General features: G+C 41.2%; 1 protein-coding gene across 2 annotated transcripts in view; it reads left to right on the top strand.

Annotated features, from left to right (window-relative positions):
* CSTPP1 (centriolar satellite-associated tubulin polyglutamylase complex regulator 1) overlaps window positions 1–27,722 on the top strand; it is a 78,799-nt gene that overhangs the window by 47,892 nt on the left and 3,185 nt on the right. For both annotated transcript variants that reach the window (XM_066187977.1, XM_066187975.1), the window contains exons 4-7: window positions 16,527–16,611; window positions 21,541–21,626; window positions 23,789–23,984; window positions 25,665–25,774. In XM_066187977.1, coding sequence (XP_066044074.1) covers window positions 16,527–16,611; window positions 21,541–21,626; window positions 23,789–23,984; window positions 25,665–25,774 — 477 coding nt within the window. The remainder of the gene's footprint in view (window positions 1–16,526; window positions 16,612–21,540; window positions 21,627–23,788; window positions 23,985–25,664; window positions 25,775–27,722) is intronic.

Here is a 27,722-nt window from a genome sequence, read left to right as displayed (position 1 = left end):
GCTATCAACAGCTTGTTAAATATGTCTTGTCTGGCTTTAACTGCATGTGGAAGAGTGGGAGCCAAAGCAGAAAGATGACTTGTTTATTGGCTCACGTGACATTTTACTGAAAACACCCTGGTTGCAGGTATCTCTACTGTTTTCCTGAACTTTCCATATAAAACGTATTATGGATGCTTAACTGACCAATATTAAATCCTCTATGGTATAGGTACAGGCATTTTTCAGTTCATTGTTCTTCTGTTCATCCCAAAGTTGTCAGAATATTTTTTCTATTTTTTTCCTAATGCCCGCTGGTGCTACAGCCAATGAAGTAGCTTTATTCTTTTTCCTAACTCTCTGATCCATGTTATACTTTGCTATACAAACAGAAAAGAGTTTGAACAAAACTATGCATGTTTTACTCAGACCATAGATATAATGAAGTTGCTTTGACAAGCAACTTTAATATATATCTCTGCCCTTCTCAAACTGTGAAAAAGGCTCTAGGGGAACCAAGAATGTTTGCCAAAACTGCTTAGCCAAATGCCTAAACATATCCTCCAACCACACTCATAGTGCTTGAGCACAGCAGACTTGGACTGAGTCAGACTGACAGTGTTTCTAGAATAATTCTATTTCAGATGTTAAAATTAGTGGATGGATAATGAAAGCACCTCTGCTGACTGCAAGTACATTAGAATAACAGAGCAAAACACACCACTGCAGACAGTCAGGAGACTAACATTAATCAAGGTGTTCACCTGTATTTTGTATTGAAGCTTCCCAAAACAAAACCACTGAAAACATTATTCAGGCTATTACCAGTGGTTCCTTAGTCTTGACAGTACCAGCTCAATTCAGAGCTGGTTAGCCTGAGGATTCTTTCTCTTTACTAAGTAGTAGTAGTGCTATCTCTAGCCCTTCTCCTCTGAGCATATCCACTTGTATTAAAGTGCCTTCATGTGGCAATACATGAAAGCCCTCCTTCAGAATTTGTTGTGCCCTGCGTTTTAACTGAGTAGTTTTTATTAAAACCATTTCTGCTTCCTTGGCCTATTCTTTTCTTCCCCTCTTGTATACCCTTCTTTTTCCTGAGTAACTGTAGGGTGAGAAAAGAAGCAGTTTTGCATTTCAGTACACTTAATGTAGCCAAGAGGTTTGTTCATTGCTGCTTTGTACTTTCAGGCAAACGAGAAAATTTAGATTAATAGGTTGTTTATTCTTTTGCGTGTTCCTCAAATCAAAGGCACAGGATTGCATTATTAAAGCAGTTTTGTGTGGCAGGCTTGGAACTGTCCTCACTGAGCTGTACATGAAGAAAAACTATTGCTTTTCATCCCCCACTCATTATGCAGATTGGCACAGGAACACTGTTAAATGTGGTATCATGTACTATCACTTAAAGACCTTCCTTCTGTACAGTTAATGTTGGGCTCCAGTTTCACAGGATGATCTGTCTTGGAACAGACAAGGAAAACCCTAGAAATAGAAACACATATGTCCTTAAATTTTAAAAGTTTAAATACTAACCAGTTTAATAAACAGAGGTTTTGTTCAGAACACTAGTGACTGTCTGCTTTGCTGTGCTTTTAGATCTCTTCATTGAGGATTCAGTTCATTTGTTTCTCATCCGTTCAGTTAGCAATAATGCTTAATTTAGGCTTTCAGCAATAATCTACCCAGTCAAATTAATGAAGATAATTTTCAGCGTTTTGAGACCAGACCCATAACAGAAAGATCTAGATGGTGTAGGGTAGCTGACTTAAATGCATGACTCTGTCCTGTGGATGTTCTATATTGAACAGGCAGCAGTGTATCTCTGGGTCTCTGAATACATTAGGTACGCTAATTCCTTTTTCATTCTGTGACAGCAGAGCCTCTCCTGACCCAAGGCCTTCTGCTTTCAAAGTGCAAAGTCTGGAGGACATAATTTAAGAGTAGAGGAGGAGGTTGTGCCTGTTATTGTTCTACTTCAGCTCTAGCTAACCTTCAGAGCTAGAAAGCACTACATTCTTCATCTTATGAAATGGCAAGACTTCTACTGTGTGCAGCACACCAGTATGGCAGGGTGCACAGTGGGAAATAAACAGTGTCACAATTACCAGACTGGCTGAACCTCTGACCTTTACTTGTGTAATGTCAGGTGTCCTTCTTCAGTGTCAGACCTGCTGCAGGATGAAGTAATTAAGAGTTTTCTTATTGTCTGCTGTGTTCCTGATTCTGCAGTCCCTTTTCCTAAATTAGAATCCTCTAGTTGGTGTGACTGAAATGTACATTCTCTCTGAGATACCAGTGCTAGGTTCTCCAAGTCTCCCTAGAGAAAAGTGTTGAAAACGAATGTTATGTAGGCTTGTTTGTAAGGTACACTGTCATCTTCCACCTGAGGATCATGTAGAATTTCTCCAGCCACTTTCTTATATCACTTCTCTGTGTTAGTTTGTATTTTTATCACAGATGACTGGGTTTTCCCTGTCAGGTAACCATTTTCTTTCTCCAAGGGATCTCTACCTTTTTGGGGAATTGAGAGTGCCGGTACTTTGTTTTTTAGGGATGGGTTTGTTTGTTTTCAATCTCTGCATAGAAAAGTGATGTGGCTTTTTTACCTGAAACATGCAAATGTACTAGTGTCTTGTAACTGCTGTATCAGATTTCTGGGGACAGTATCAATTTTGGTCTTTTTATAACTTTTCAATTCTCTAGATTGTTCATTCATGCCATGTTCTCTATTCCCACTAAGGCTTGTAGGCCATGATAGCCAAGTTCGTAAAAGAATTACAGATCTCTGTTTATAATGTTACATACCAACTTATAACCTGTTATAAAATGCCTAAACATGAATAATTAGACCACTTTGTTCTTCTCTTGTATTCCTAGGCAGGGGAGAAAATGTGACTGGATCCCAAACATTCTATGTGCAGCTATGTGTTTCATCTGTGACAAATATGACAATCACCTAGCTGAACATGGTTACTCTTTTGAGAAAATTCTAAATACTTTTCATCTTTCTGCTTAAGCATTCTAGATTCTATTTTACCTGCCTAAATTTACTCCTCAATTATTTTTTTTTCTTAGAGCTTTTGGACATTCTTGAGTCAGATGTGGCTGTTTGGTGATATATCATTAATCTTGTGTTGGTGACCAGTAGTATTCACACTTTGAAATACTAAAATACTGAAAAGACGAAGAATATGTTATACTTATATTCTCTAGTCAGAACTCTTCTGTCCCTATTCGTATTTTGCATCTGAAGGCATATTACTGCAGCAACAAATTTGCTCCTGAATCTCCACGTATTCCTGCTATACAAAACACTTCTAGCAGTTTTATGGTTTTCTTTTTGTTTCCTAATAGGCATAATATAAATTATTTTCAGTGCTTCCTTTTAACATTGTTAACATTTTTATTCTGACATTGAAATTAGAATCTAATCTGTCTAGCTCTGGAAGCTTTCAAGTCCACACGGTATTCATGGAAAGACTTTAGAGTGATACAGACAGCAGTTCAAAAAGAAAAGGAAATCAGAAGAAAAACTAATTAAATTTCCGAATATTTCACTGATTTGTTATTTCAAACCTTAACTGCAAAGCAAGTAATGATCGTCTTCCTTTTGCTGTGGCAGTGGCTACGGAACTGTATGTCCTTCATTCAGCAAAAGTCTGTTCTGGTCACAGCTGTGTATACAAAGCTGCAAGTGAAAATGAGATGTACACATAAAGGCTCTCAGTCTATTTCCCTTTGTAGCACTCATCTGTTTGTTCTTTACCAAACCCCAGAAAACATCCTCCTAAAAGGAAAGCACAAAAGTAAATAGTGAGAAGATTTGTTTTTTCCCTTGATAAACATGTCATGCAAAGTGACTTTCCAAACATATCCCATTTAGTGGAGATAATTTAGGAACCTTGAACTTCATCATTGTTTGCTGCCCACAAGCATGAATCCTAAAGGCCCCTATTCTTCCTGTTTTCAGTTCCAGGATCAGTTAAGTCTTGTTTTGGCACATGGACTCATGTTCTCCAGTCTTAAGAGTCACTTTCTGTGTTTTTCCAATGACTGAGGAACTGTCTTTTGCATTTGTTTGCCGAACAATTCTTCTGAGGATTCTTAGAGATGGGATATTTTTTCTCTCCTTCTAGATCCCCTGTGTGTTAATAATTTCATTTGATCTTGAATCTCTCAAGAGCTAGCACTACTAGTTTTGGAGCCCTTAGTACTGTGTGTAGGCAGGGACTTGGCTCAGCAGAGCCTGAAACAGATCCAGACAGAAGATAACTCATGAAAGACAGCTGAAAGGATGGATGCTGCCTTTAAACATGGCATGAAAATGAGAGGAGTATGAATTAATACATTCATATAGCATCCCCTTTTTTACCATCCACTTCACATAAAATACAGCTACATCTGATGCAGTGAATTGAGATAGAGTTCTTTTGCCAGAAACACCAGGAAGCAATTTTTTCCCCATCAGGGCAGTATTAATAAATATTTCTAATTGCAGGGAGCAAATAGGACCTCAGCTTTCAAGCTTTGTTTTGAAAGATGCAGCACATTTCCTTTGAGTCAAGAACACATGCTGAAATATGTTACATTTAAGTATTGCTTTCAGCTCTATTGCTGTACGATTTGCGCCATCTGATTTTCAGACTTGCTCCATAAGTCTTAACATCGAATGGGAAAAAAAGGGCAAATGTTGCAGGAAATAAAAGGAACATGTGTGTTCTAAGTCTTCAATGGCTGGAGATGCTTAAAGAGCAGCTTTCATCTCACTCTTCCTCTGAGGGTTTACCATACTTGCATTTCCATGATGGTTTTTTTGCTGAACAGTCAGGATATTGTTGCTTGGGACTTGAAAAAATGTGAGTGAAACCACAAAGAGTACAGTTGTGTTAGAGCAATGTAGCTAAGACCCCAGCTGCTAGTAGAGGTTGATACAGTGTTACTCACTGTGGATGGCCCATCTCATTGACTGTTGCTATTAATAGATTAATAGTAACTGGGTTTTTAGTACTTCTGCCATCTTCTGTTCCAACTAAGGACAGTCCTACATCTTTTAGGGATGGCGTTTTGTTTCTCTTTTTTTTGTTGTCTTCTCAGTAGCCTGCATCACAGCAGCAACCCATCCAGGATTCTACAGAAAACTGATCATGCTTCCTTTAGGAGAAATCACTTCCTTATCATATCTAGGAAAAATCAGTTGCTCACTATGCTAAGTTGTCATCCCACAACTAATCAGTTAAGTGACATTCCTTTTTATTGCTCCTGCTATAAAGATCCTTACAAAGATCTTGAGGAGTTTGACCTTGTTATGAGGCTGAAAAGATTCCACAACTGAATTCTGTTTTCAGTTTCAACAAGCCAGGCTTACGGGATGGATTCTTCTCTTCACTTGTCTTCCAGTAGATGGCCTTTTAGCCCCCTCTAGAAAGCACTGTGCAACAAGAAAGTGTTCTTTTCTCTTTCTGCAACAACTTGCTCTTTTGTCTAGTTTCTTACATTTCTCTGATTACCATAATATATGCATAGCATCAGTGTCAAGGCATAATGCTTCAATATTTAGGACATTTGCCTGAACTTTCTTCCAGCAAAATATTCTTAAATTGTGGTTCATGGTAGATGGTCCATGGAAGTTTATTTAGCTGTAGAATAGGTGGCATTTAAGTTAAACTTTGGCAAGATGCATGATGTCCAGAAAAAACTTTCAGGATTAATGGAGAAGCTTAGAACTTTCTTAAAGAAACATTAAAAAAAAAATCTTTGTTTAATTAAAAAAATTTCTATCTGTGTTAAATTCATATTAAATATGTACTTCTCCATGTGAAATACAGAGAAAACTGTTTCTCTCTTTTCAGTCTTAAAAAAATTTTTTTTTTTTTGACACACAGCTCGCTAGAGTATTGTAAGAGTTAAAATCAAGGGACATTACAGAACCTTAGCCAAAAGCATACCCTTAAAAGGGGCAGTTGGATGCCTTGTTGTTTCGGGTTTCTCTTCGTGCATTCATTCTGTTCTGTATTCAGACCAGTTCTGTAGTAGTGGTCATTTACAATCATTAATCTAGCTCATTGATATTGTAATGGGCTCCAAACATTCTCTGTGAAGCTTACATGCTCCACTGCATTTCCTTCTCAATAGCTAATGATGACTTCTTCAGTCTTGTCATTAACCAGATTACCTTTCTCCAGCCAGTTGTCTTATAGATTTGCTTTGTTTGAGGTTCATTTTCTTTTTAAGTTTTCACACTCATAAAAGAGACTCAATATTTGTGTGTTTAGGAGCATTTTACATGACTGAACAACACTGCCCAAGCATGGCTCCAGATATCATACTCATTTTTATGAATAAAGACTTTAACTGTTGACTCAGAGGCTCCTAAAAGCAATGCCCTTTCCTTTCAGACTGTTATTTTAGGCATTATAATTTGTGGAAGAAAATTGGAGAAAACTAGCCCACAGTCTGGGTACTTGGGATTATACTGCATAGCCTGTGTGTAAACCTCTAGTACATACACTGTGCAGTAAAGTGAAAGAATGGCCAGGCCTGGTGGTGGATTTCAGTTCTTGGAAGATGCATGTTTATGTCAGGTAGTCATGGTTCCAGGTGAACACAGGTGCACAGAGAAAGATGTTCTAGGTCCTTCAATGCTTTGTGGATGACAACCAGCTTCTTGAGTTTCAATCACAGTGAGTTGACTGCTTTGTGTAATTGCATACTGATGGCATTCTTGGTGGCATGTGGAATTCTCCATTCTTCACATGCCTGAACTTGTCTCCTTCGTGGCTGAGCTCATGATGGATGTGTCTCAGAGAGGCAATATCAGAAGGCCTGCTGTGATGACAGCTGTTGGTGAAGGTGCAGTTAGCTGTTCAGAAGTTTGCAGTGGATTAGTTAAGAGTTGATGTAGAGCAGGGTCAGGAAGAGACACAAGGCTATCCCTAGTCATGATATAAATTATGCTGAAATTATTTGTCTCTCTTTGAGAGAGACACTGTTCTTTGAATGCTTCTTCAAAAGAAGTCACTTAAAGAGGAAAGTCCAAAACATTCCTGTTTTATTCATTGTTCTGAGAAAATTGTTGCTGTTGCACCTTATGCTTTTACGTGCCACCTTGTGCCATATGAACATATATTTGAAAATACCTGATTCTACCAGCACTGATTCATTGGAACCTTTCACTGATGTCTCCTGGAAAAGTTGTCTAGAAAGAAACTGGAAATCAAGGAAATCTTTGATCTTACATTGCTACAGCAATCTGCAGCATTTCCACAATTCATTTGGTCTTCTCTTTGTCCTCTACCTCCTTTTGGTTTAGGTCAATGTCGTAGCTTTCTTCTGCTCCCTGACCCTGTGTACATGACACAGATGAACTGTCTTGCCAGCTAACCATATTTCCTGGGGCTCCCAAAGCAGAAAGGAAATACCAAACACTAATTGAAGACTGGCCATATTGTCCCTAGTCCTAGTACATATCCAAGGGAGGAGGGGTTGTATGTAAGGTCCTACGCTGAATGAAATACAGCTGCATACCACCTGCCCATTTACTCTGCCCATCTCGTGATGTGTAGCCATGAATTCTTCAGTTGTTTTGAAGATCTTAAGCTTAATGACAACTTGTTTTCTTGAGTAGAGGCTGATCCACATCTTGTCTAAATATTACTGCTGCTGTTTGAGAGCTTGGGGAAATGTTGATGGTCCCCTTCAGTGAAGTGTTGCCGGCTTTCCTGTACTTCACTGTTAGGAGTGCTGTGGGTCCTGTTTCAAGTGGTTGAGCAGTCTGCCCCCCAGATGGCCAGAACTTCAACAGGAATGTTTTCTCCTTATTGTTTACAAGACCAATTAGCTCTGGCATTGAATTGATGATTTTCTACATGAGTGACTGAAAACTTCTCAAAGTGAGAAAAAGTCAACTGTTTAACAAGACAAAAGCAGGCTAAATCACCTATAGCTGGGGAGATCTGCTAGTTATGCCTTTAGTAACATTATTGTGAAAGGAAAAAATAATTTCATAGTGGAAACATACAAAACATGTGTTAGTGTTTAGTATGTGTCCACTAAGTCAAGTGTTACGGCGTTTCAGTTATACGTTACTTTCACTATGAAACGGTACCTTATTTCTAGTTTATCTGTCTTTAAAGCCATTTATCTGTCTTGCGTTGTTTTGGTCTGGGTTTGCTGTGCCTCTGAAACATGATGAGTAGTCATACATTCTCATACTGTAGTCCACAAAACTAGGCCTGTGTCCTTTAGAGAAAGCTGAATATCCTTAGAGATCATACTCAATGAGCTGAGCATATCTTTAGGATTATACGTGCTTTGGAATATGCATGGATTTATCATTGTAAATGTTAAAGAACGTTGCATGGAAAATATTGATTGTCCATTTAAGTCACCATCTGGTTCCTGTAGTCAACTATGTACTGTAAAATTTAAACCAGACTCTTTTGTTTGTCATCTTCTATCTTCTTTTTCTGCTTCTGGATATATTGCCAGAAGTTGTGGCTGCTTCTCCTTTCTTATTGTTTGCTGTTCTTGCACTTGAGGAAAACTCTGAATTCTTTAAGCCCAAACCACATTCAAAGTCCCATTCTAGACTTAAAACAAGAAATTAAAGAGTTAACATTGTCTTTAGTGTTGCATTAGGTATAGTGTTTAGGTTCCTAAAGGGAAAAGATCAAACTTCGGTCATGTTTCAGATTTTCTGTGGATTCAGGAATATCACACTGCTTTGGTTAAACTCTTCCAATATTGGAATGTTTTCTTTACAACCATGAGAGCTGAAAACTTTCTCTGTGTTTCTAGTGAAAGTTTGAATTTTTCAGTTTGTGGATGTGCCATGTTAGCCACATAAGCATGCCAAATGATAGCCTTGGACTGTACCTTTGGCATAGTTCATGGTGCCCTGAGTAGCATTCACTCGAAGCTGAAGTAATGCTGCCACATGAAACACTTCATACTAAAGGATAATTATGGGGCATTTGAAACAGACTAGAGAATGATTAACATTTGTGTAAACAGAAGGAATCTGGATTCTGGGGATAGAATTGGAGCAGTTCTGCATAAATTCATTTTCTGTTTTTGTTAATCTGGCAAGTGGTTTATTGATAAGAGGGCTCGAGAACAAAGTGCAGGAAAACAATCACATTGTATAGAAGATTTAACTTTTAAAAAAACCTTTAGCTTGCTCAAAGTAGGGTGCTACAAGCTTTGCCATCATGGACCCACTTCTCAGTTCATATGAACTGTCTGGGCTACCTCCAGAGTAAATGACTTGATTCTTCATATCAGCTGCAGCCAAATCTTTTCCTTCTGACCCGAGTACTTCAAAACTAGCTTCCTGCTCAATCCCAATGCTAATCTTCTCTCCTTGTTCTGTCCTGCAGCACTCCAACAAATCTTTTTAGGTCAGTCTGCTTAGCTCTCCACTATATTCGTCCTGAGTTGGACATAGCTTCTTCCAGGCAAATCTCACTAAATCTCTTTCAGTCTTTGTTTTTTCACATCATAAACTGGCTCTTTTTACCTATTGTCAACGGGAGTCACCTAAGTCTGCTGTTTGCAGCCATGCTCCTTTTGTAGAGTGCAAAACATCTTGTTTGTGAAGACTGCTCACCTGCAGCAGCACCTTTCCCTTGTGTCTGGCAGGGTTTTGCTTGTATTCCCACAGGTTAGGAGAGGCAATCCAGGGTGCAGCCAGTTGCTGCAGGTACCTTTCTATCTGAGCCAAACTGTAGTAATTCTATGCATTCTTCAGTTACCCTGTCTGGTTTTGCTGTCATGTCATGTCATGTCATGTCAGACACAAAGGCTTCTGTGGTCCTTTCTTGAGGATGTCCTGGGATCCCATCTGGGAGGACCTAAACAGTATCAGTGGAAAGAGTAGGTTTTTAAGTAACCTGAATTCATCTGCCTGCTTGGATAGTAAGGATGTCAAAAGTTCTGTCTTAAATGTTTCTGGTACGAGAGTGTTCACAAACCATCACAGCAGGCAGGGTGCAAGTACCGCAGATAAAGCTGAACCTGCTTTTGATTAGGAGGATCACTAATCCTATGACATTGCCTTGCATACATCCTGGACTTTAAGGATTAAAACATCTTAAGTGGGGAACTACTTAAGCCTATCTAACAGTTTTTCTCTGCTGAGGAGGGGTGAATCTGCTGTCCTTATCCATCTCCTTCCCTCTTCCCTGCACCTGGCTATGCCCTTCCACAGCTTGATTTGCATGAACTTTCATCACATATTTTCTGAGAGCCAGTGCAATTCACTAGCCCAGGGAAAAAGTTGAATTTTCTCAGCAAGAGGCCTGCCGAGTGCCAGAGCTGATGTAGGGGTGGTTCAGAACCATGTGGCCACCAGCAAGTGATGGGAAAGGAGAAAGAGGAGTGAGCCTGTCCCTTTCAGCAGGAGTAAAAGTTTAGGTTGGCTTAGGTGCATGTTGAACTTCATCATCGGGAAGACAGAGTTAATGCATACAGTTGTTAAAATAAGAAAATACATGCTGGCAATTTATAAAATGTATAAAATATAGAAATAATATATGCTAGTATATAATGAGATTGAGCCAGACCTTGGTACAAAGCCACAGTATTTAAAACTACTTATGCCCAAGACTCCATGTGAAGAACAGGTTCTTATGTTGATCGATGATCTAGAATTTACCATTATCCTCTTTAAACTATTCACTAGAAAATCTTCCTTTAAAAAATTAAGTTGTTTTTTATCCAATCTGGCATCAAGCTTTGGCTTTTAGAGCATTTTCCTATTGCTTAGAAGTAACAAGTGGGTCTCTCTCAATTTTGTTCTTTTTTTCCCACACTCTTCAGACTGTGATTTAATGATTGTAGAAGCTGTCTGTACATTTCAAGAGCAAAATGAATCCTGCTGTACATGTCTTACATGAACATGCTCAGTCTATCCATGGATTAATTTCCCTAGAATTCTTGGCTTTCTGATTGTTATTAGCACGGGACATATGGAGAAAATTAGGCCATAGGTATCCTGTGAACAAGGCATGTGCAGGGTTTAGCCTACTAGCCAGATGATGCTTGTGAAGTTGCAGTATTATCAATGCTCATGTTTATGTTTTTTGTTGGGTTTTTTTTTTTTTTTTTGGTAAAATTATAGTTACTGTAGACAGAGTGAGAACATGCTGACTTTTATTTTGGGGGGCTTTTGGTTTTTTTCTACAAGGTTGCAATCCTTCACAGATATAGAGAGAATCCTAAATATGTGGTACTTACTAGAAACTAAAGGCCAGCAAAGATTCTTCCAACACTTTAAAAAAAAAATTGGCTATTTTCTGTTACATTCGCAGGAGACTGATTTACAGCTTTCTGCCTTTATGACTCTTGAATGACTTCATATGGTAGAGAAACAACCTGTGGAAATCGTGTGTCCTACCATAATTTAAAGGGGACAGCTACATTGCTCAGGGCTCCAGTCTGCTTGGATACTGGTCGTATATAAAAAATTACGGGAATAAGGAACTTTAATGTATATTCATCAAGGCAATCCTTGTGTTTCTAAGAAGCTAATAATGTGACATTTTGGGGCAGATTTCATACACCAGCTGCAGTAAATATTCTCCTACTGCTTTGGGCATTTTTATAGCTGTCACAATGTTGTGACAACGTTGTAGATAGCTGCTTCTTGTGCTGAAAGCAGCCTAGATACAGCAGCAATGACTGCAATTCAGGCTAAGTCCTAAATATTTATTGGCTTCCTGGGCAGATTTTACAGCCTTCACTGAGCTCCAGGCTTCTAGGTCTAGGCTGCTGTCATTATGAAAGATAACTGGTTTTAAGGTAATTCAGGTGTGTCTACACTTCACGCACAGCACTGACGGCAGCATTAACTCATCATTTAGTATTCCTGGAGTTTGCATCACTCCAGATTGTGTGCCATCTGTTAGCCACATACAAACCAGAAACAGCTTTAATATGTGCTTTAAAAGCCAGGGAAGTACAAAGCAGCTGCCTCCATGTTTCTCAAGGTAGGCCGTTTTTATCCAGAAAATGGTACCTTCTAAGATTGTACCACATGGACAAAATTCTTTCTCCACTGTACCTCTGAAACATGAGAAACAATCAGCGTCAGGCACTAAAAGATGATAAACTACGCAGAGGACAATCCAATCTGAAGGAAAGGGTTAGGATTTTGCTAGTGGCATGTTCTCAGTAGCAGTACAAACTGGGCAAGTATTTGAAGGCCAGTAGAGCAAAAATTATGCTGAATGGTCAAAGTACTTCCTGTTAAGCTCCTTCTTAGTGAGCTGTTGTTTTAAGATGACTTTGGAATTTGTTATTAGTTCTTTTTTAGTAGAAGAGTGAAGTGTTAGTTCAGCTGTAAAAGAACATGATTAACATGGAGACTGCAATCTCCATCCTTAAGCATATGGTTATGAGCAAGTTTGTTCCACTGCAAGGGCACAGTAGAGTGTGTGTGTCTCACTGCCCTATGCTGTGGGGTCAGATTTAAACACTCCATCCATGATTTGCTTCATTTGTTACTGGAACTTGAGATGCAGTAATTTGTGGTAGCAACCAAAGTAGCAGTTGTGGATTCCAGTTTTCACTCATTCTGACTGGTACCTTCCTTCTTTTCTTTCTTTCTTCATCATGCAACATTGAACTCTATTTACTCAGCTGTGGCCTGGAGACAGGAAGGAGCAACGTGGTCATGCACCAAAACTGCCTTTGTTTATTCCAAGCAGCTCTTGGCAGTCAATGTGGTACATGGGCAAATGTAATTTTCTGCATGGTCTTCACTGACCTTGCGGTAGGGGATAGGAAAACAGTGATCGCAGCAAGCTGAAGACACCTCCTAAGGTCTGTGGTGATCCCACTTCCTGTATAAAAGCTACCCAACTATAGTCTGAAAAATCGGTGTGATTTGTTGGTCAGGCGCCTGGGGTATCTACAGGCTGAGTTGTGTTACAGCCTAAAAAAGTCTGCTTGTGTACTTCAGTGAATAATTCAGTGCCATTTCCCCAGGCATTAGAAACAAAGGGTTTCTTTAGAGCAGGAACTTCTCTGCAGCACTTCAGCTTTATGGGCAGTTTCTAGTCTAAATGGACCATTTGCCCGAAGATTGAAACTGTAATTAATTTCTCTTTTATTGACAATAAACTTCATTCTCTAATGGGCTGGTTTGGAGAGGATCTCTGCCACCTTTTCCCAAATTCTTTCTGAGCAGACTTCTGCTTTATTCTCTATTGTTTTGTTGTTTTATGGCAGAGCAGTAAGGATGATGCTGTGATTTGGTAAGAAGAGAGAGAAGAAAAAGACTTTGAACTGTGTTATTTCTGCCAAGTGAGAGATCTCTATGCTTCAAAACTAATGCTCTCTTAGGGCCCGGTTACCTTCTCAAGCTGCTTTTGTCTATCAATCAGACAGGGACTGAGTGCAACTTTCTTTGGAAACCTCATCCTTAAAAAAAAAAAAAAAAAAAATAGAAAAACAACCTCAAGCTCCTTCACCTTCAGAGAGAAAAGAAGAGACTAAAAACCAAAATTAATGAAAAGTGCCTTAGCTGATTAAAGCAGGCAGATTATCCTCCTAGAGCCTGTCTGTTCTGAATGCATGAAGGATGCTTTGTACACTGCTGGACACCACACTGTGAAAATCTAAAGGGGATCAAAACAGAGGAACAGATATAACTGGGCTAAGTAGGGAAAGAAGTAGAAGGTAAGGTAAACAGATTTAACTTTAGATAAATGTAGTTCTCTGTTAAGTAGATTTAATACAATACAGTATGAAGAAAGGGTTATTATAATGGTCTGTTGACAAATGAAAGAAAAAATAACAAGCAAGAGGTGTAAGGATGCATAAATAGGAATTTTAATTTAACCAAATAAAAAATGAAATTGAGTATTGCATAAAGCTTCCAATTGATGTGATTCCTTCAGACCAACATCTAGACTTTTTAGCAAAAATCAGAAACTTATTGCCCAGCATTATTCAAAGCTAGATTTAGAAATCCTTGTAGAGTAAGAGGTCCGTACTATCCTGTTCACTTATGAGAAAGTGTCTGTTTCAACAAGAACTTTTATATGCCCAAATTCTCTGTTTTCATGTAACCTGCTTCCTGTGGTGGGCCTGTGGAGAATCAGAGAATGGGTCACTGACCACAGTGGGTCATTTGGTGCAGCCTTCCTGCACAAGCAAGGTCATCCTAGAGCACAGGATTGCATCCAGATGGTTCTTGAGTATCTCCAGTGAGAGAGACTCCACAACCTTGTTGGACAACCTAGTGCATGGTCACTCCCACAGTAAAGAAGTTCTTTCTCATATCCATGTGGAAATTCCTGTGGATCTGTTTCTGCCTGTTGCTTCTTGTCCTACTGCTTGGCACCATCAAGAAGAGCCGGGCTCCATCCTCTTGGCACCCTCTTCAGATACTGATAGACATTGATGAGGTCCCCTCTAAGTTGTCTCTTCTCAAGGTGAACAGGCCCAACAGTGCTTGTAAGAGAGATTCTCCAGACCCTTAATAACTGTTGTAACCTTCCACTGGACCTGCTCCAGGAGTTCCAGGTCTCTCTTGTCCTGAGGATCCCAGAACTGGACACAGTGCTCCTGATATTGCCTCACCAAGGCTGAGTAGAGGGGCAAGATCACATCCTTGGACCTGCTGGCAATGCTCTTCCTAGTGCACCCCAGGACACCATTGGCTTTCTTGGCCACAAGGGCACTGCTGGCTCAAGGACAGCTTGTTGTCCATCAGGACCCCCAGGTCTTTCTCCACAGAGGTGCTTTCCAGCAGGTCAGCCCCCAGTCTGTCCTGGTGCATGGGGTTATTCTTTCCCAGGTGCATGGCCCTGCATTTGCCTTTGTTAAATTTCAGTTGGTTCCTCTCTGCCCATCTCTTCAACATGTTGGGGTCTTTCTGAATGGCAGCCCAGGTGGCCAATAAGGCCAATGGCCTGGCCTGTATCAGCAATAGTGTGGCCAGCAGGACTAGGGCAGTGACTATCCCCCTGTACTCAGCAGCGGTGAGGCTGCACTTTGAACCCTGCGTCCAGTTTTGGGCCCCTCACTGCAAGAAAGACATTGAGGTGCTGGAGCATGTCCAGAGAAGGGCAGTGTAGCTGGTGAAGGGTCTGGAGCACAAGTCTTGGGAGAAATGGCTGAGGAATCTGGCATCTTTTAGTCTGGAGAAAAGGAGGCTCAGGGAAAACCTTACTGCTCTCTACCTGAAAAGAGGTTGTAGAGAGATGGGGGTCAATCTCTCCTCCCAAGTAACAAGGTTAGAGAAAATGGCCTCCAGTTGTACTAGGGAAAGTTTAGATTGGATATTAGGAAAAATTTCTTCACTGAAAGTGTGGTCAAGCATTGGTATCCCTCCTCCTCCCCTCCTCACCCCAGGGAAGTGATGGAATCACCATCCTTGGAAGTGTTCAAAAAACATGTAGATGCGATGCTTAGAGCATCACATAGTGTGGTGGACTTGACAGTGTTGGTTAATGGTTGGACACTAATGATTCTGTAATTCTAAGTTGTGGTTATCATCTGAAACAAGGTTAATTATTTGGTTGAGAGCCTAATGGAAACTAATGTGTTTGTGGCAAAAGAACTTATGCTTTGTACCTCAGTCCCACTGCCAGTGCCCTTGAGATCCCCTCCCTGACTACTGCTTGACTCTACTTCCACCTCTGGCTCTTTCTTCCATACTTTGCATTCTTCTGTATATAGAAGTACTGCAAAATTGCTGCTGTTCAGCTAGTCTTCTTCTTAACTCCAGTCCACAGCCTTTTGGACTGTGAACATACAATCATGTAGGGCTTTTTGACATCTGGATGTTTCCATTCCCTTGAGATCCTATAAGCGTCCCTAAGAGTCACCTCTTTTAGATTCCTTCTGCTGAGCCACAGAGTTCCTTCTTGACCAGTCTTTCACAAAGCTGCTCTCTAAAATATGAATCATTTGATTGGTTTTCTTGTGTTTTTTGGATCTTTGTTCCGTGCTTCCTATAATACAGTGACCAGATTTGTACACATTATTCCAAAAGAGACCATCCAGCTGCCTTACTGAATGCCAAAGTAATAACGTCTGTGGTTTATACTCTGTAGCCTTCCATACACAACCCGAAAACCTTGTTTGCCTTTGTTACTGCTGCCAGATGTTCTGTGGATGATTTTCAAGTGTATTGTGGGGAATGTCACCATGCCAGTGAATTTCAGCAAATTTAAGCAACTTTGAAATTATTCCTTTTTCCACATGGTTATATTCAAGTCAAACCAAACTGTGTTCTCACTTGAAATTGCCCTGTTTTGGTTACCCCTTTTTCACACTGAATCACTACCTGTTACCAGTTTCTCTGCAGGAGCCTGTTCAATAGTGTTTCCCCTTCATCAGGCCTCTTTTCAGATGGTGCTGGAAATTCCATCTGAAGAACCCAGCTCTGAAAGTCTTGGGAACAGTTATATTGTCTTTAGTACTCAGGCTACTTGAATTGGGAGTAAAGGAAATATGAGGCTTTTTTCCTAGAGGGGAAGAAAGGGGAGGGAGCAGCCTATAAAAGAGTTACAATGTTCTCACCTCTTTTCCTGCAGATTTGCTGACAGCGCAGGAATACCACTGCCTGCTGCAGTTACTCTGCCCAGACTTCCCAATGGAACTCACTCAGAAAGCAGCAAGGTGGGTCCTCATTCTCTCTTTTAAGGCAAGATTAGTCATACATGCATGGACTTAGGAATTAGACCTGTGGGTAAAGGTATGAGCAGAGACCTTCAGCTTTTAAGGTTTTGGGGAAAAGAGACACCATCTTTTGAGATTAAGAACAGGGTGTTTCTCTGGCAATATGAAAGAGTATATATTTAAGATATACAAAGACTGAAATATCAATGCAGAATGCTGCTGTTGGCTCTGTGTTGGTTCAGATGAGTTGCAGATAAAAGAATGTTAGCCAGTATGTTTTTTACTGACATGATTTTTAAACTGTATTTCAAATACTGTTTACCATTCTAAAATGTGTTCCCCCTTGCCTCAGCTTCTATGGTTGATCACATTTAAACACACTAACCTCTGAAGGATTGCCAGTGTTTTAAAGTATGTTTGGTAAGAACATGGCAGCTAATCTGTTTGAAATTTTATTTTAATCTAGACAAGTCAAAAAGCTTGTAGTTGGCTCAGGGCATTGATAATGTGATATGGAATATTTTACTGATAGTGCTTGCTGATTCCAGTCCAGCCCAGGCAGCTGATTATTAACTATCTTGTATTGAAAATATAATAAGGTACACACATCTGTTCAGTTGCTTGTCCCCCAGTGCCAGACTAAGAAAGAACACTAGCCCTGTTGCAGAGACATATCTGCTGCTTCCTTTCATGGACGTATACAAGCACCAGTCCTGTGTGCTGGTGTGTATTTCATAGGGCTGCAGCTGAACTGTGCAGGAATTTGTGATGGTGCATGCAATGAAGGAGACTTCAGCATATCTACACATGTTGTGATGTTTGTGTCAAGGAATTTAGTCCACAAGGCTGCTGTAAACTAGAGGCCCCATTCAGGGGCCTGCTGTACTGTTGTGCATGTGCCATAGAGACAGACAGGCTGACTTCAGGAGCAGGTGTTGGAGAGATATGAGATCTGTCAGTGGCATCCAGGCTCAGGTGGGGGTGACCTCACTCCTGCTTTTGGCTGGCTAGAGATTTACTTGCACATTGCTAGCTCTGTAACAAGCTAATCTATTTGAACAATTTTAATAAAAATCATCATATTTCTAAACCATTTTTCTCTTTGCTTACAACTGTTGCTCACTCTCTTGTCCTTTTTCTGGCCTGCACTTCCCATTGTCCTCCTTGGTCTCTGCCTGTTAGAAGGGTGAGCTCTGCAGACTTTCTTACAGCACCAGTAGACCTAGTCATTGCAAAACATGAGTGTCATATGCAAACCTAGAGACATTGTTCCTTCTTCAGTCTGCGCACCCCCAACAGTTTTGTTGCTAATTTTCTTCAGAAAGGAATTAAATAAAGTAGCATTGGAAGTTGCCACAACATTCAGTGATACAGCCAGGACCTGCAGTGGTGCTACTGGGAAGAGGGCAGTCATAGCTGTAGCCTCAGTGCTGCGTGACTGGGGTGATCGCACAGCACAGTGCAGTCCACTCATGCACGAGCTGCTGCTATGCTCTGATAACAAACAACAGGACTAAGATCAAGGTATGTCAGAACATAAGAACAGAAACGACAACAATATTCAGGTTTTATTCACATGACATCAGAGACCTCTATTTTCCTGTTCCTGGTGCTACACAAATGCAGAAGTCATACTCGAAAAATGAACTAGGATATCTGTGTCTGTGAGATTTCTTGAATTTTTTTTTCCCAAATGGTCATAGCCATTCGCAGATTAAAGACTTTAATCTTCAGAGATAGCTTTGATCTTTAGAGACACCTTTTGGCTTTCTGAATCTTGAAATTGCAGGACAGAAAATGAAGGATTTTTTTTTCTGGTTTGATGCCATGATTTTAAAATCTGTACCTGAGCACTGATATTTCTATTGTAAGAGAAACACAAGAAACTCACTGCCCACATCTGAGTAGTGACAAGCCAAGTAGTTCACAGCTCCCATGCTGTTGTGTGAGCTCATGTTGCACTGATCAGTACTGATGGAACTGGGGCTTGTAATTCAGTACCCCTGTTGGTAAAAGATTGCCTAAGAGTGCAGACTGTTTTGTATGTTTTGCTTATTTTTGCCTCCATGTCTCAGTAAATAAACCAGGTCTCTGAAAGCTCATTTGAGCCAGCCTGGCTTTAAAACAGAGTGTGTCAGTTAGCCTTTAATGGTAGCAGAAAATGGTAAAAGTCCTTTCAACTTGCCTGGTCCTGGGAACATCCTGTCTAGTCTGAATTTCTGAGATTTTAACCACAATCAGGAGACCATAAAGTTTCCCCATTGGCACAATAGTAAGGCTTTCCGGCCAGCCAAACCCACTTGAACCCTGAAAGACCACTATACCCTCTACCAGAATGCCTCAAGTGTAGACATTTTTCTTCAGTCCTTTCCAAAGTTCCTCCTTGATTTTCATTGTTCACTGGGTGCCAACTATTAACTTCTTAAATACATCTGTGGCCTCAGGGTTTAAAGTCTAATTTGAACAAGAAAAAAAATCCCTTGAAATATGAGATACCTGATGAACTCTTGAGTTGCAGTTCAGACTTTCAGATTTTGTCCTCAATTTTGGTCCTGCTGTCTAGGTTACAGTCCATAGCTAGGTTTTTCTCCTTGCCAGATATTTCAAGGAAGAGGTACAGATATTTTGCATACGATGCTCTCCCAGCTTCCTTGAGTGCTCAGTCAGCTGGCTATGTGGGGGAACTGCCAGCTGCAGTCAATCTCCTCATAAATGATTGCATGGGATTTTAAAGACTTCTCAACATTTCCGGCGTGCAAACCCCTGGGCCAAGCGGAGTCAGTAACCCAGCATCAGAGTGCACCTGCTTCTATTTAGATGCTCCTCCATCACATATGTGCTGTACAGGCTTCCTCAGACTTTAACAGCAAAAACTGTCCAGCAAATTTTCATACTTCTGTGTACTTCCTCATGCTCTTCTCTAAGAGACTGGAACGTGGTGCTGCAGAGCACTGCTCTTGACCAGAGTTTTAGATTTAACAAGTGGAATGAGTTTCTTGTTATGAAGGTGATGTAATATTGTCTCTCCGCATAACAAATATGTAAAACCACTCTCCACTGTTGTTTTCATGCATCTTTGAGAAGAAAGCTTTGGTGCTTTGAGGTTATCTGGGAGACAGACCATCATTTCAAAGGAGGGAGTGCAGCTCATCAGTGATGTGGCCAATCGCATTTCCAGTGCTTAAATCGTGGTTGGAAATGCCAGTGGCTGAGCAGTATTGCCTGAGAAATGAAGATGCTCTGCCTGCCAGCTTCAAAGCCATTTCCTTGATGTGGCCACTGACAATCTCAGTAACATGCTTATTAGTGAGAATTAAGAACTGAAGCTACTGCTTCTTTAGACAGGAGGAGAGGAGGCTTCTGGAATGTAATAAATAAATCAGAAGCACTTTGACATCTTCAAAGGGTTTTGTTTTAAATACTGGCTTTTCTCCTGGGGACCCTCTTAGCCCCAGTCTTTCTTCTTTGAGATAATTAATTCAAGCTGTTCTACATGTTTGATTTTGCCACAGTGAACAGAACTGGTCTGAGTGGCGGGGAAGTCTTGCAAGATCCTACGTTCTTCTAGGTCAGCCTCCCACACAGCTCCCTGGAGTCTTTTACATGAGACAGAACAGTGTTTCCCGGGCAATGTGTTTAGACAATTGATGCGGCAGGAGTTGGTGTGCAGATTGCATCTGGCCCTGTGTTAAAAGGGTCCTACTGGATGACCCATACTTTGGCTGTAATGAACTGACAATCCTCATATGGCACAGTATGTCAGATGCTGACTGTACAGGTTCAGTAGACCTACATGCAGTTGGAAGGAAATACTAATTGCCTTTCTTTAGCATTGCCTGAATAGTCTGGGTTTTTTCCCATCAAAGTGGAGTATTTTCTTCTGTTTTACAGTCTAAGCTGTCATTGATTAGATGAATTTGATTTTCCCCACTTCAGAGACTGACTTTTTTATCTTTAGGTAGTGGTGGCAGGGATCAGAACACTGTTTTTGTTTTCATTTTCTTTTTCATTTTTGCCCTGAAATCCACAGGTTTTTTTTCCTGAAAGGAAGAATTGGACTTTCCTATCACTTATATTTCATCTTTATGGCCTGTGGCTGGTATTTTCCATATTTAGAAAATATGCTTCAAAATAGGGATGCATGTAGCTCCCTACATGCACCTAGGACTTAGCAGAGACAAAGAAGACTGTCCCTGGCCCAAGAAGTCTTCAGTTGCCATGAAATTTGACTTGATAGTCAAATAATAGACCTAATACTAAAGAAGACCAATTCTTTTATCAGGAAGGGAAGATGTTCACAGAGTGCAGTTAGGAAGCTGACTGTTGGTGCAATGTTATTTCCTCTGTAGTCAAGTAGAGTTTGTTTGGGTATAGATGGTGAACTGCAACTGTTGCTGACCTTTATAATCTGAAAAATGTCCCAGTTTGATGAATTCTGATAAATAGAGGAATAGCATGAGTCTTGCTCTGCCTACACCAGTTTACTACTTGTGTAACTGTCCTGTCTGTGGTCACATTTAGAAGCTGGACCTCGATGATCTTTGTGGATCCCTTCCAACTCAGGATATTCAAAATTCTATACAGCAATGTGAACCAGCCTTGCAGTTTTTTGTACCAGTGTTTGTTCCATCATGTCCACCAGGCTTTGAATGTCGCACTGCTCTGTTCACACTGTAGCTCAAGTGTGTGATTGATATTCAGCATCTTCTCACTTCAGCTTCTTAAGCTGCCTTCATTTGATATTAGGGCATCCACATCCATGCAGCAGTGGGTGTTCCCATTTCTCTCTCCTAATTTCTTATACGGGGCCACTAGCAATCCTCAGCTGCACAGAGTTCCTTGGCTGCACTTCCACAAGGTCTGGGGTTCCTGGTTACAAGCTTTAGTTTTTTTTGTAGATGCTAAATTGTTTCTCTCATCTTTTCATAGGATTGTGCTGATGAATGATGCAATGGATTGCCTGATGTCTTTTTCTGATTTCCTCTTTGCTTTCCAGATCCAGTTCTACTACTCAGGTAAATGCTGGGAAGCTGTTGACTTCTCCCACTTGTAGCATTACAGCTTTACAGCTTCCCAATCTTTGCACTTTTTTGAAACTTGAAAGGATATGTTTTTTCACAGAAAATATATAGCTAATGGACTCTACTGATGAAAAGCATCACAGATGTCAAGAGATAAGGAGACTTAATAAGAAGATTCCAAATTGTTGTGAATGATGACATACCTGCAACTGCTGCGTCTAATGCGTTTATTTGTCTTGGCCTTGAGACATAAATTTCCAGCTTTATATAGATTATGTTAGCAGCTAACAATTAGCTTTTACTAGGAAGATTTCTTCCCTTTCTTTAAGGAAATTATTCAATTCTGCTGAAAGACAGGATAGGAAAAGCCCACCAGCTGGTGCCTTTAAAGGAAAAAGCAACTGGGTGAATCAATGTAATTCTTCCCCTTAATATTTGCTCAACTATGGGCTGGTTTCAGCGCAGAGTTTCTGAACTGGGTATAATTCCCATGTGTTTAGAAACCCTCAGTGGACTCCACGTCCAAGAACTTCTCCAGCCTCCCCTTGAAATCACGTAAAATTGTAACCTCCACCACACCTTTTGGCAAAGAATTTCACAGGTTTGACACATGTCCTGTGAAGAACCAACCACCTCTTTTGTTTGATTTGAGACCCCCTAGTTGGAAAGCGAAAGGAACAGATAATCCATCTGAACAGTCTTCATATTGTTGATCATTCAGGAGAATGAGAATCTCATTCAGGACAAAAAGAGGGAAGCATTAGATATGCTTCCAAGCACTGGCCAGTGTGCCACTTTCTCACCTCCTAGCATACAGCACTTTGTAACATAAAGCTGATGGATTTCTGTCCACTCACACTGAAATGGCTCCCTCTGATGGATGCAACTCACAGTCGGCCTCAATCAGGCAAAATGGGCCAGGTTTGGATACTGAAAAACACTAGCTAGAAGCTGTTGTGAGGAGAGTCTGTGGTCAGAGAGTAAACTTGGGTGGCCACCTGATCTGATCCAACCTTTGAGTTCCCATCTTACTAGAACTTAGGAGTCCGCTGCTATCCCTAATACAAAAACCTCTTTTTCTGCATATTTTTCTGTATATACTTCTCTTGTAACTGCTGTGCATATCACAACTTTATCCATGACAAGTCATTGTAAAAAGTAGTTCAAAATTGTGATTTTGAGTTGGGCAGAACCAGGCTTGCAATAGCTTTAGTCAGGGACAGAAAATGTGTTTGGAAAGTTTTCTGTGATATAACAAATATTTCCATGGAGCTGCAGAACCTCAGCACAGCATCAAGGCCTGCTGACATCCTGACTTTCCTCTCCACCCACCTCATGCACAGCATTGCACTTTCATTCACTCAGAAATTAAATGCCACTGCAGTCCTGGCAAGCTCATTCTTGTGTACACACACTCAAAGATCCCATCCCTGTCCTGTTCACCCAGGCACAGTGCACACACGCAGCCTGTCATACACTCCCACCAACCCACACACATGCAAACTACTCCAAATGGAATCTAGATTTGTAAACTGCTGACCACATCCATAAACAAACTTGTTTAAAATTAGACTCCTGCAGTAAACAGTGGGTAGCATGAGGAGCCTGGGGAGAGGCTTTCTGCCAACTCTAGCCCTGACCTGCCCTGGCCCTTCTTCTAGATCCTGTGTTATATTTACTTTGGAGCAGCACAGAGGCAAGCTGGGATACAGCCTGGAGCCCTAACTAAATCTCCCTTTCCTCCTGTTGCAGTTCAATACAGTTTGCTCCCAACTTGGATGAGCTCTTAATCAGTGGCAAGAGGTGGAGAAGGAAAACATTTTAGACTTCACAAACTAGTTTTGTGTTTGACATTAGCTTTCATGCTTCACTGTTTTATCAATGTGCTAGCTAGCCTTTGTTCCCTTGAGATGAATCTTCTCAACAGATCGAGTGACCTCTCATAATCATCCTAATAAGAAGGCAGCAACTTCTATGGAAACGGCTGTACGGGCGTGCGTAATATCTGTTCTGAGCATGCAGGGTGCTGTAGAGTTGTGCTTATTTCCAGTTAGTACTATGTACAACATAGAACAGTTTAAGCCACAGTCTGGTAGGTCAGGAGGATACTTTGCAGGTGACAGCTCTGAGTTTTAAATTGCTTTCTGTTCTTTTAGAGTTCCTGGAAAGTGTGGCTGCCATTTATCAAGACCTGCTGGCTGGTAAGAATCCAAATACTGTGATTGTGCCAACATCATCCTCTGGGCAACATCGGCAGCGCCAGCCCCCAAATGACTGCAACCCACTCGAAGGAGTGGAGGCATCTCTCTTCTACCAGTGCCTGGAATCCTTGTGTGACAGATCAAAATACAGGTATGAATGGAGTCTCAAACACAAATTTGAAGTCTCTGTCTCTGGAGACCCTTTGTAAGGTTGGAGCTGTGAAGAAAGAGAGGGCTTTGAACAAGCTGATATTCCCACATAGCTCACATTGAAGAAGTATGAAGGGAAACATCATAGCGGAACAGCTTTAACTGAATGAGAGAAACAATTCCGTGGGCCAAAGAAAGATGGGGTTTGAACTGATTCTTGAAGTAATAGATGGATTTGGGTCTCTGCTCTCCATCTCACTTCTGCATTGACACTTTCATTAAGGACAGATCCTTGAGTTAGCTAGAGGGGATAAACAAGTGCTGTTGCGTTCTTGGGAGTTGAAAGAGCCCACTGGGTGGATGGAGTATGAAGCCTTAGTACCTAGGTGAGTTCACACTGTCAGTCTGTACCTGAGCCTATGTTGGAGCTGGTCTCCAGCTACAGATCCCAGGGACAAGACTAGCTTTAGTTCAGCAGAGAATGGAGCAACACCAGACCTTACTGTATGGCTTTGACAGACACTTTCATCATAGTTTCTTGCAGGTAGTGAGAATGTGTCCTCCTAGGTGGTCATGGTCTAGAAACACAAAATAACTCAGGACAATAACTCATAACAAGTTACACCTGATATCTACTTTAGGTTTCCAAATCCAGATTTGTGATCCACAAAATTACTGCTGAAGTGCTGTCCAGTGCTATAGAGTTAAGCATGGAGTTGATGGGTTTTGTTCTTTTAAACAAAAGCTCTACATTCCCTGTATGTCCTCAGAACTTCAGATGGGAAGAGTACTGTGGGCTCCTCTGGTAGGTCAGGCTTTGCACAGCACTATGAGGGGAGCCATTCCCAGCCTTTCATGCAGTAGCTCAATACTCAGTCAGGCTTTGGTAACCACTTCTGCCTGAGGGATCACCAGCCCACTCCCACATCTCCCAGGGGTACCACTACACCATTTACTGTTCAACACTTCATCTTTATGAGACAGTTTGATTTTGCATTAAATCCTTCAAGGAGTATTGGTCAAGAGCAAGAATCACCATGAAGATACTGCTTAGAACTCAGGACCAGGGGTCAAGGTGAGTGTAGAAGAAGGGAGTATGCTAATTTTGTCCTCACCTAAATAGTGTTCTCTGACACACTTAGGCTATCATTGGAGAGGTTTTCTTGCCCCTTGGATGACTATCACTGATAATAGTGTGATAACAGCATCTCTGAAAGTGTTCAAAACTGTGTAGATGTGGCAGTTAGGAACACGGTTTAGTGATGAACACAGCGGTGCGCCATTAACCACCGTGGTCTTAGTCTTTTCCGAACTTAACACTTCTACGGAAGTTTATTGACTTCTGAAAGAAAGTATTTCCCAGAGGATTTTTGAAAAAACATGCTAAGAGTTGGGATGTGTATGCCTCTGAATGAATCTAGTCTTTTCTCACTGTCCTTGCAATGAAGACAGGTAAGACTGCTCCTAGGGATGTCCCCCAGCTCAAAGATTTTGTTTGGCAAACGGGGGGCAGATCCAATGCTCAATGAGAAAGCTGGTGGCTGTTGGTTTTACACTGAGTCAGGGCAACCTGACAGTGTTAGAACAGGTAAAAGGGTTTATTTCTTGATTTTGAGCTGGGTCTTAGAAAAAAAAGATTGTAATTTAGAAGACAAGATGATCTCTGTCTTTCTTTTCCTAGCTGCCCACCTTCTGCTCTTGTGAAGGAAATGCTGAGTAGTGTGCAGAGAATGACCTTCTATGGATTCCTTATGGCTCTTGCAAAGGATCAGGGCATCAACCGAGCCCTAGGTAAGACCTCTCTAAATGACACAGGTCTTGATTTTCAGTCATTCTATTTCTGTGGAATTTCCTTTGTAATTATAACCTACGTTTTACAGTCAAGAAGAGAGTGAGGGAAATTTTTAATCTTTTTGTTGATGGATTAACTTTAAAAACATCACACTGCCTTACTGTCTGCCTGAAGCTATGGAGCTTCCTCAAGGATTACTTTGAACTAAGGTGCCATTCTGTGTTTTAGCCCTTGGCACTCCCACAGATTTTAAATGGCTGCTCTCATCTATAGGAAAAGAAGGCACACCTAATGGAAAACCTCTGCTGTCTCCTTGGCTCAAAGGTTAAAAGCCCAGTCTTTCCCAGCTCCTCTCCATCTTCCCTCAAGGCAGTGTGATCTTGCTGGTAGCTATCTTTGGCCTGCTGAAAATCCAGTCATAAAACACAAACTGCTACAAAAATCTGTACCACACTGCTGTGGGAGCCACAGGGATTACCAACCAGCATCTTACTGCTTGTTTCTATGTCGTGCTGGCTTGGAGCAAGGAAGCAGTGTTACATTGGCAAAGGACAGTATGTAATCCATCCAGAATTCACTCACAGTTTCATATTTCCCCCATATGCCTTCCTAGAAAGAGGAACAGAAATGGCTTTTCTGTTTGACAAGATGTATATAGGAGATAAATTTAAATGACAGGAGCAGGGAGGGAGGGCGGGCTGTGTGTGGGGGTGTTCCCAAACACTAATCTTCACTCAGCAAATCACCTGGCCATTAAGGGTAGATGTCTCTCTCTGTCTTTGGGTAAGTATCCTCTTCCTCTACTTCTGGGCCTGAGCATCTGCCAGTCCCTAATTGCAAAAACAAAACTCAATGAAAAGGTGTACCTTGCCTGAGGGCTGCCTCTTTTGCACAGGTGTGTGTCATACTACAGTAAAAGTGTGTCTTCCCTGGCTGAGCCCCTTCTTACAGCAAACCATTTAAGCTGCTAATGCCCCTCTGGGGCAGGGCAGATTATATATCAAAGGTGCATGAATACAGCCCTGCAATCCCCTCTGAAGACAGGCTTAGAAAGCAGTGTATTCACTGCGAGGAAGGTGATGCCTGGATGGCAGCAATCAAAATCTTTTTTTTCTTTGCCCTATGAAATCCACTTCTAGTCAAGCATAAAGAAAACAGATGAAAAGAAAAAAAAAAATCCTGCCCACAGTCTCCATTGTGCCATCTACAAAGTGAGTGGGTTTTCGTTTCCATTAATGTAGGCCCGTCCTCTGGCCCTCTGCCAGCCTCCTGCTGAGGCCTCTCTCAGAGGAGGGGCAGCAACCACAAGTCTGACAGGTGCTAGCGTTTTTGGCAAGGAAAGGAGGATTCTTTTCCTGGTGTCTTTTAATCTCTCCTGAAGGGTGATTTCAATAGTCTTTGGTCTGTAGGGGATCACAGGCTCCCCAAAGCCCTTCAGCGAGAGCAGTTTCAGGCAGAGGAGGTTTTGGTCTCACAAAGCCAGCAGTTCCTCTTGAGGAACAGGGATAGGGATTAAAGCAGCTTGTTCAGGCTGGTACAGTGCCTCTGAGTTTGTCAGGCAGACTGGAATCTGCAGTGTATCTCCAATGTCAATGTTGATTTGTGAATTCTTCAAGTGCCATTTATCAACTCTCCCAAGTAAATCTTATGCCCTAGAGACTTCACTGTGCGCTCCACAACTACAGAAACAAGTTAAGCTTTAGTTGCTTATTCTTTTAACTGAGCCCACAAAAAGAAGCAGATTGGGACACTCCCATGGATCTCCTGACACAGTTTTGCAGTGACAGATTTCCTGCTCGTTTACAGGAGGAGTAGACCAGAACCCAAATAAATGGGGGAATTGGTTCTGGTCTAAACTTACTCTAGTTTTCAGGCACTCATTGCTACATTTTTGATGACTGCTGCCAGCCTGCCTCTGTGGAACAGCTGGCTCTCCAGACTCTCCTG

This window comes from Chamaea fasciata, unplaced genomic scaffold (genome assembly GCF_029207755.1).
Source record: "Chamaea fasciata isolate MVZ Bird 193981 ecotype frontalis unplaced genomic scaffold, bChaFas1.0.hap1 SCAF_7, whole genome shotgun sequence".
NCBI lineage: Eukaryota > Metazoa > Chordata > Aves > Passeriformes > Sylviidae > Chamaea > Chamaea fasciata.
Note: the sequence above shows the minus strand (reverse complement) of the source record. Positions and strands in the feature narration are given on the sequence as shown.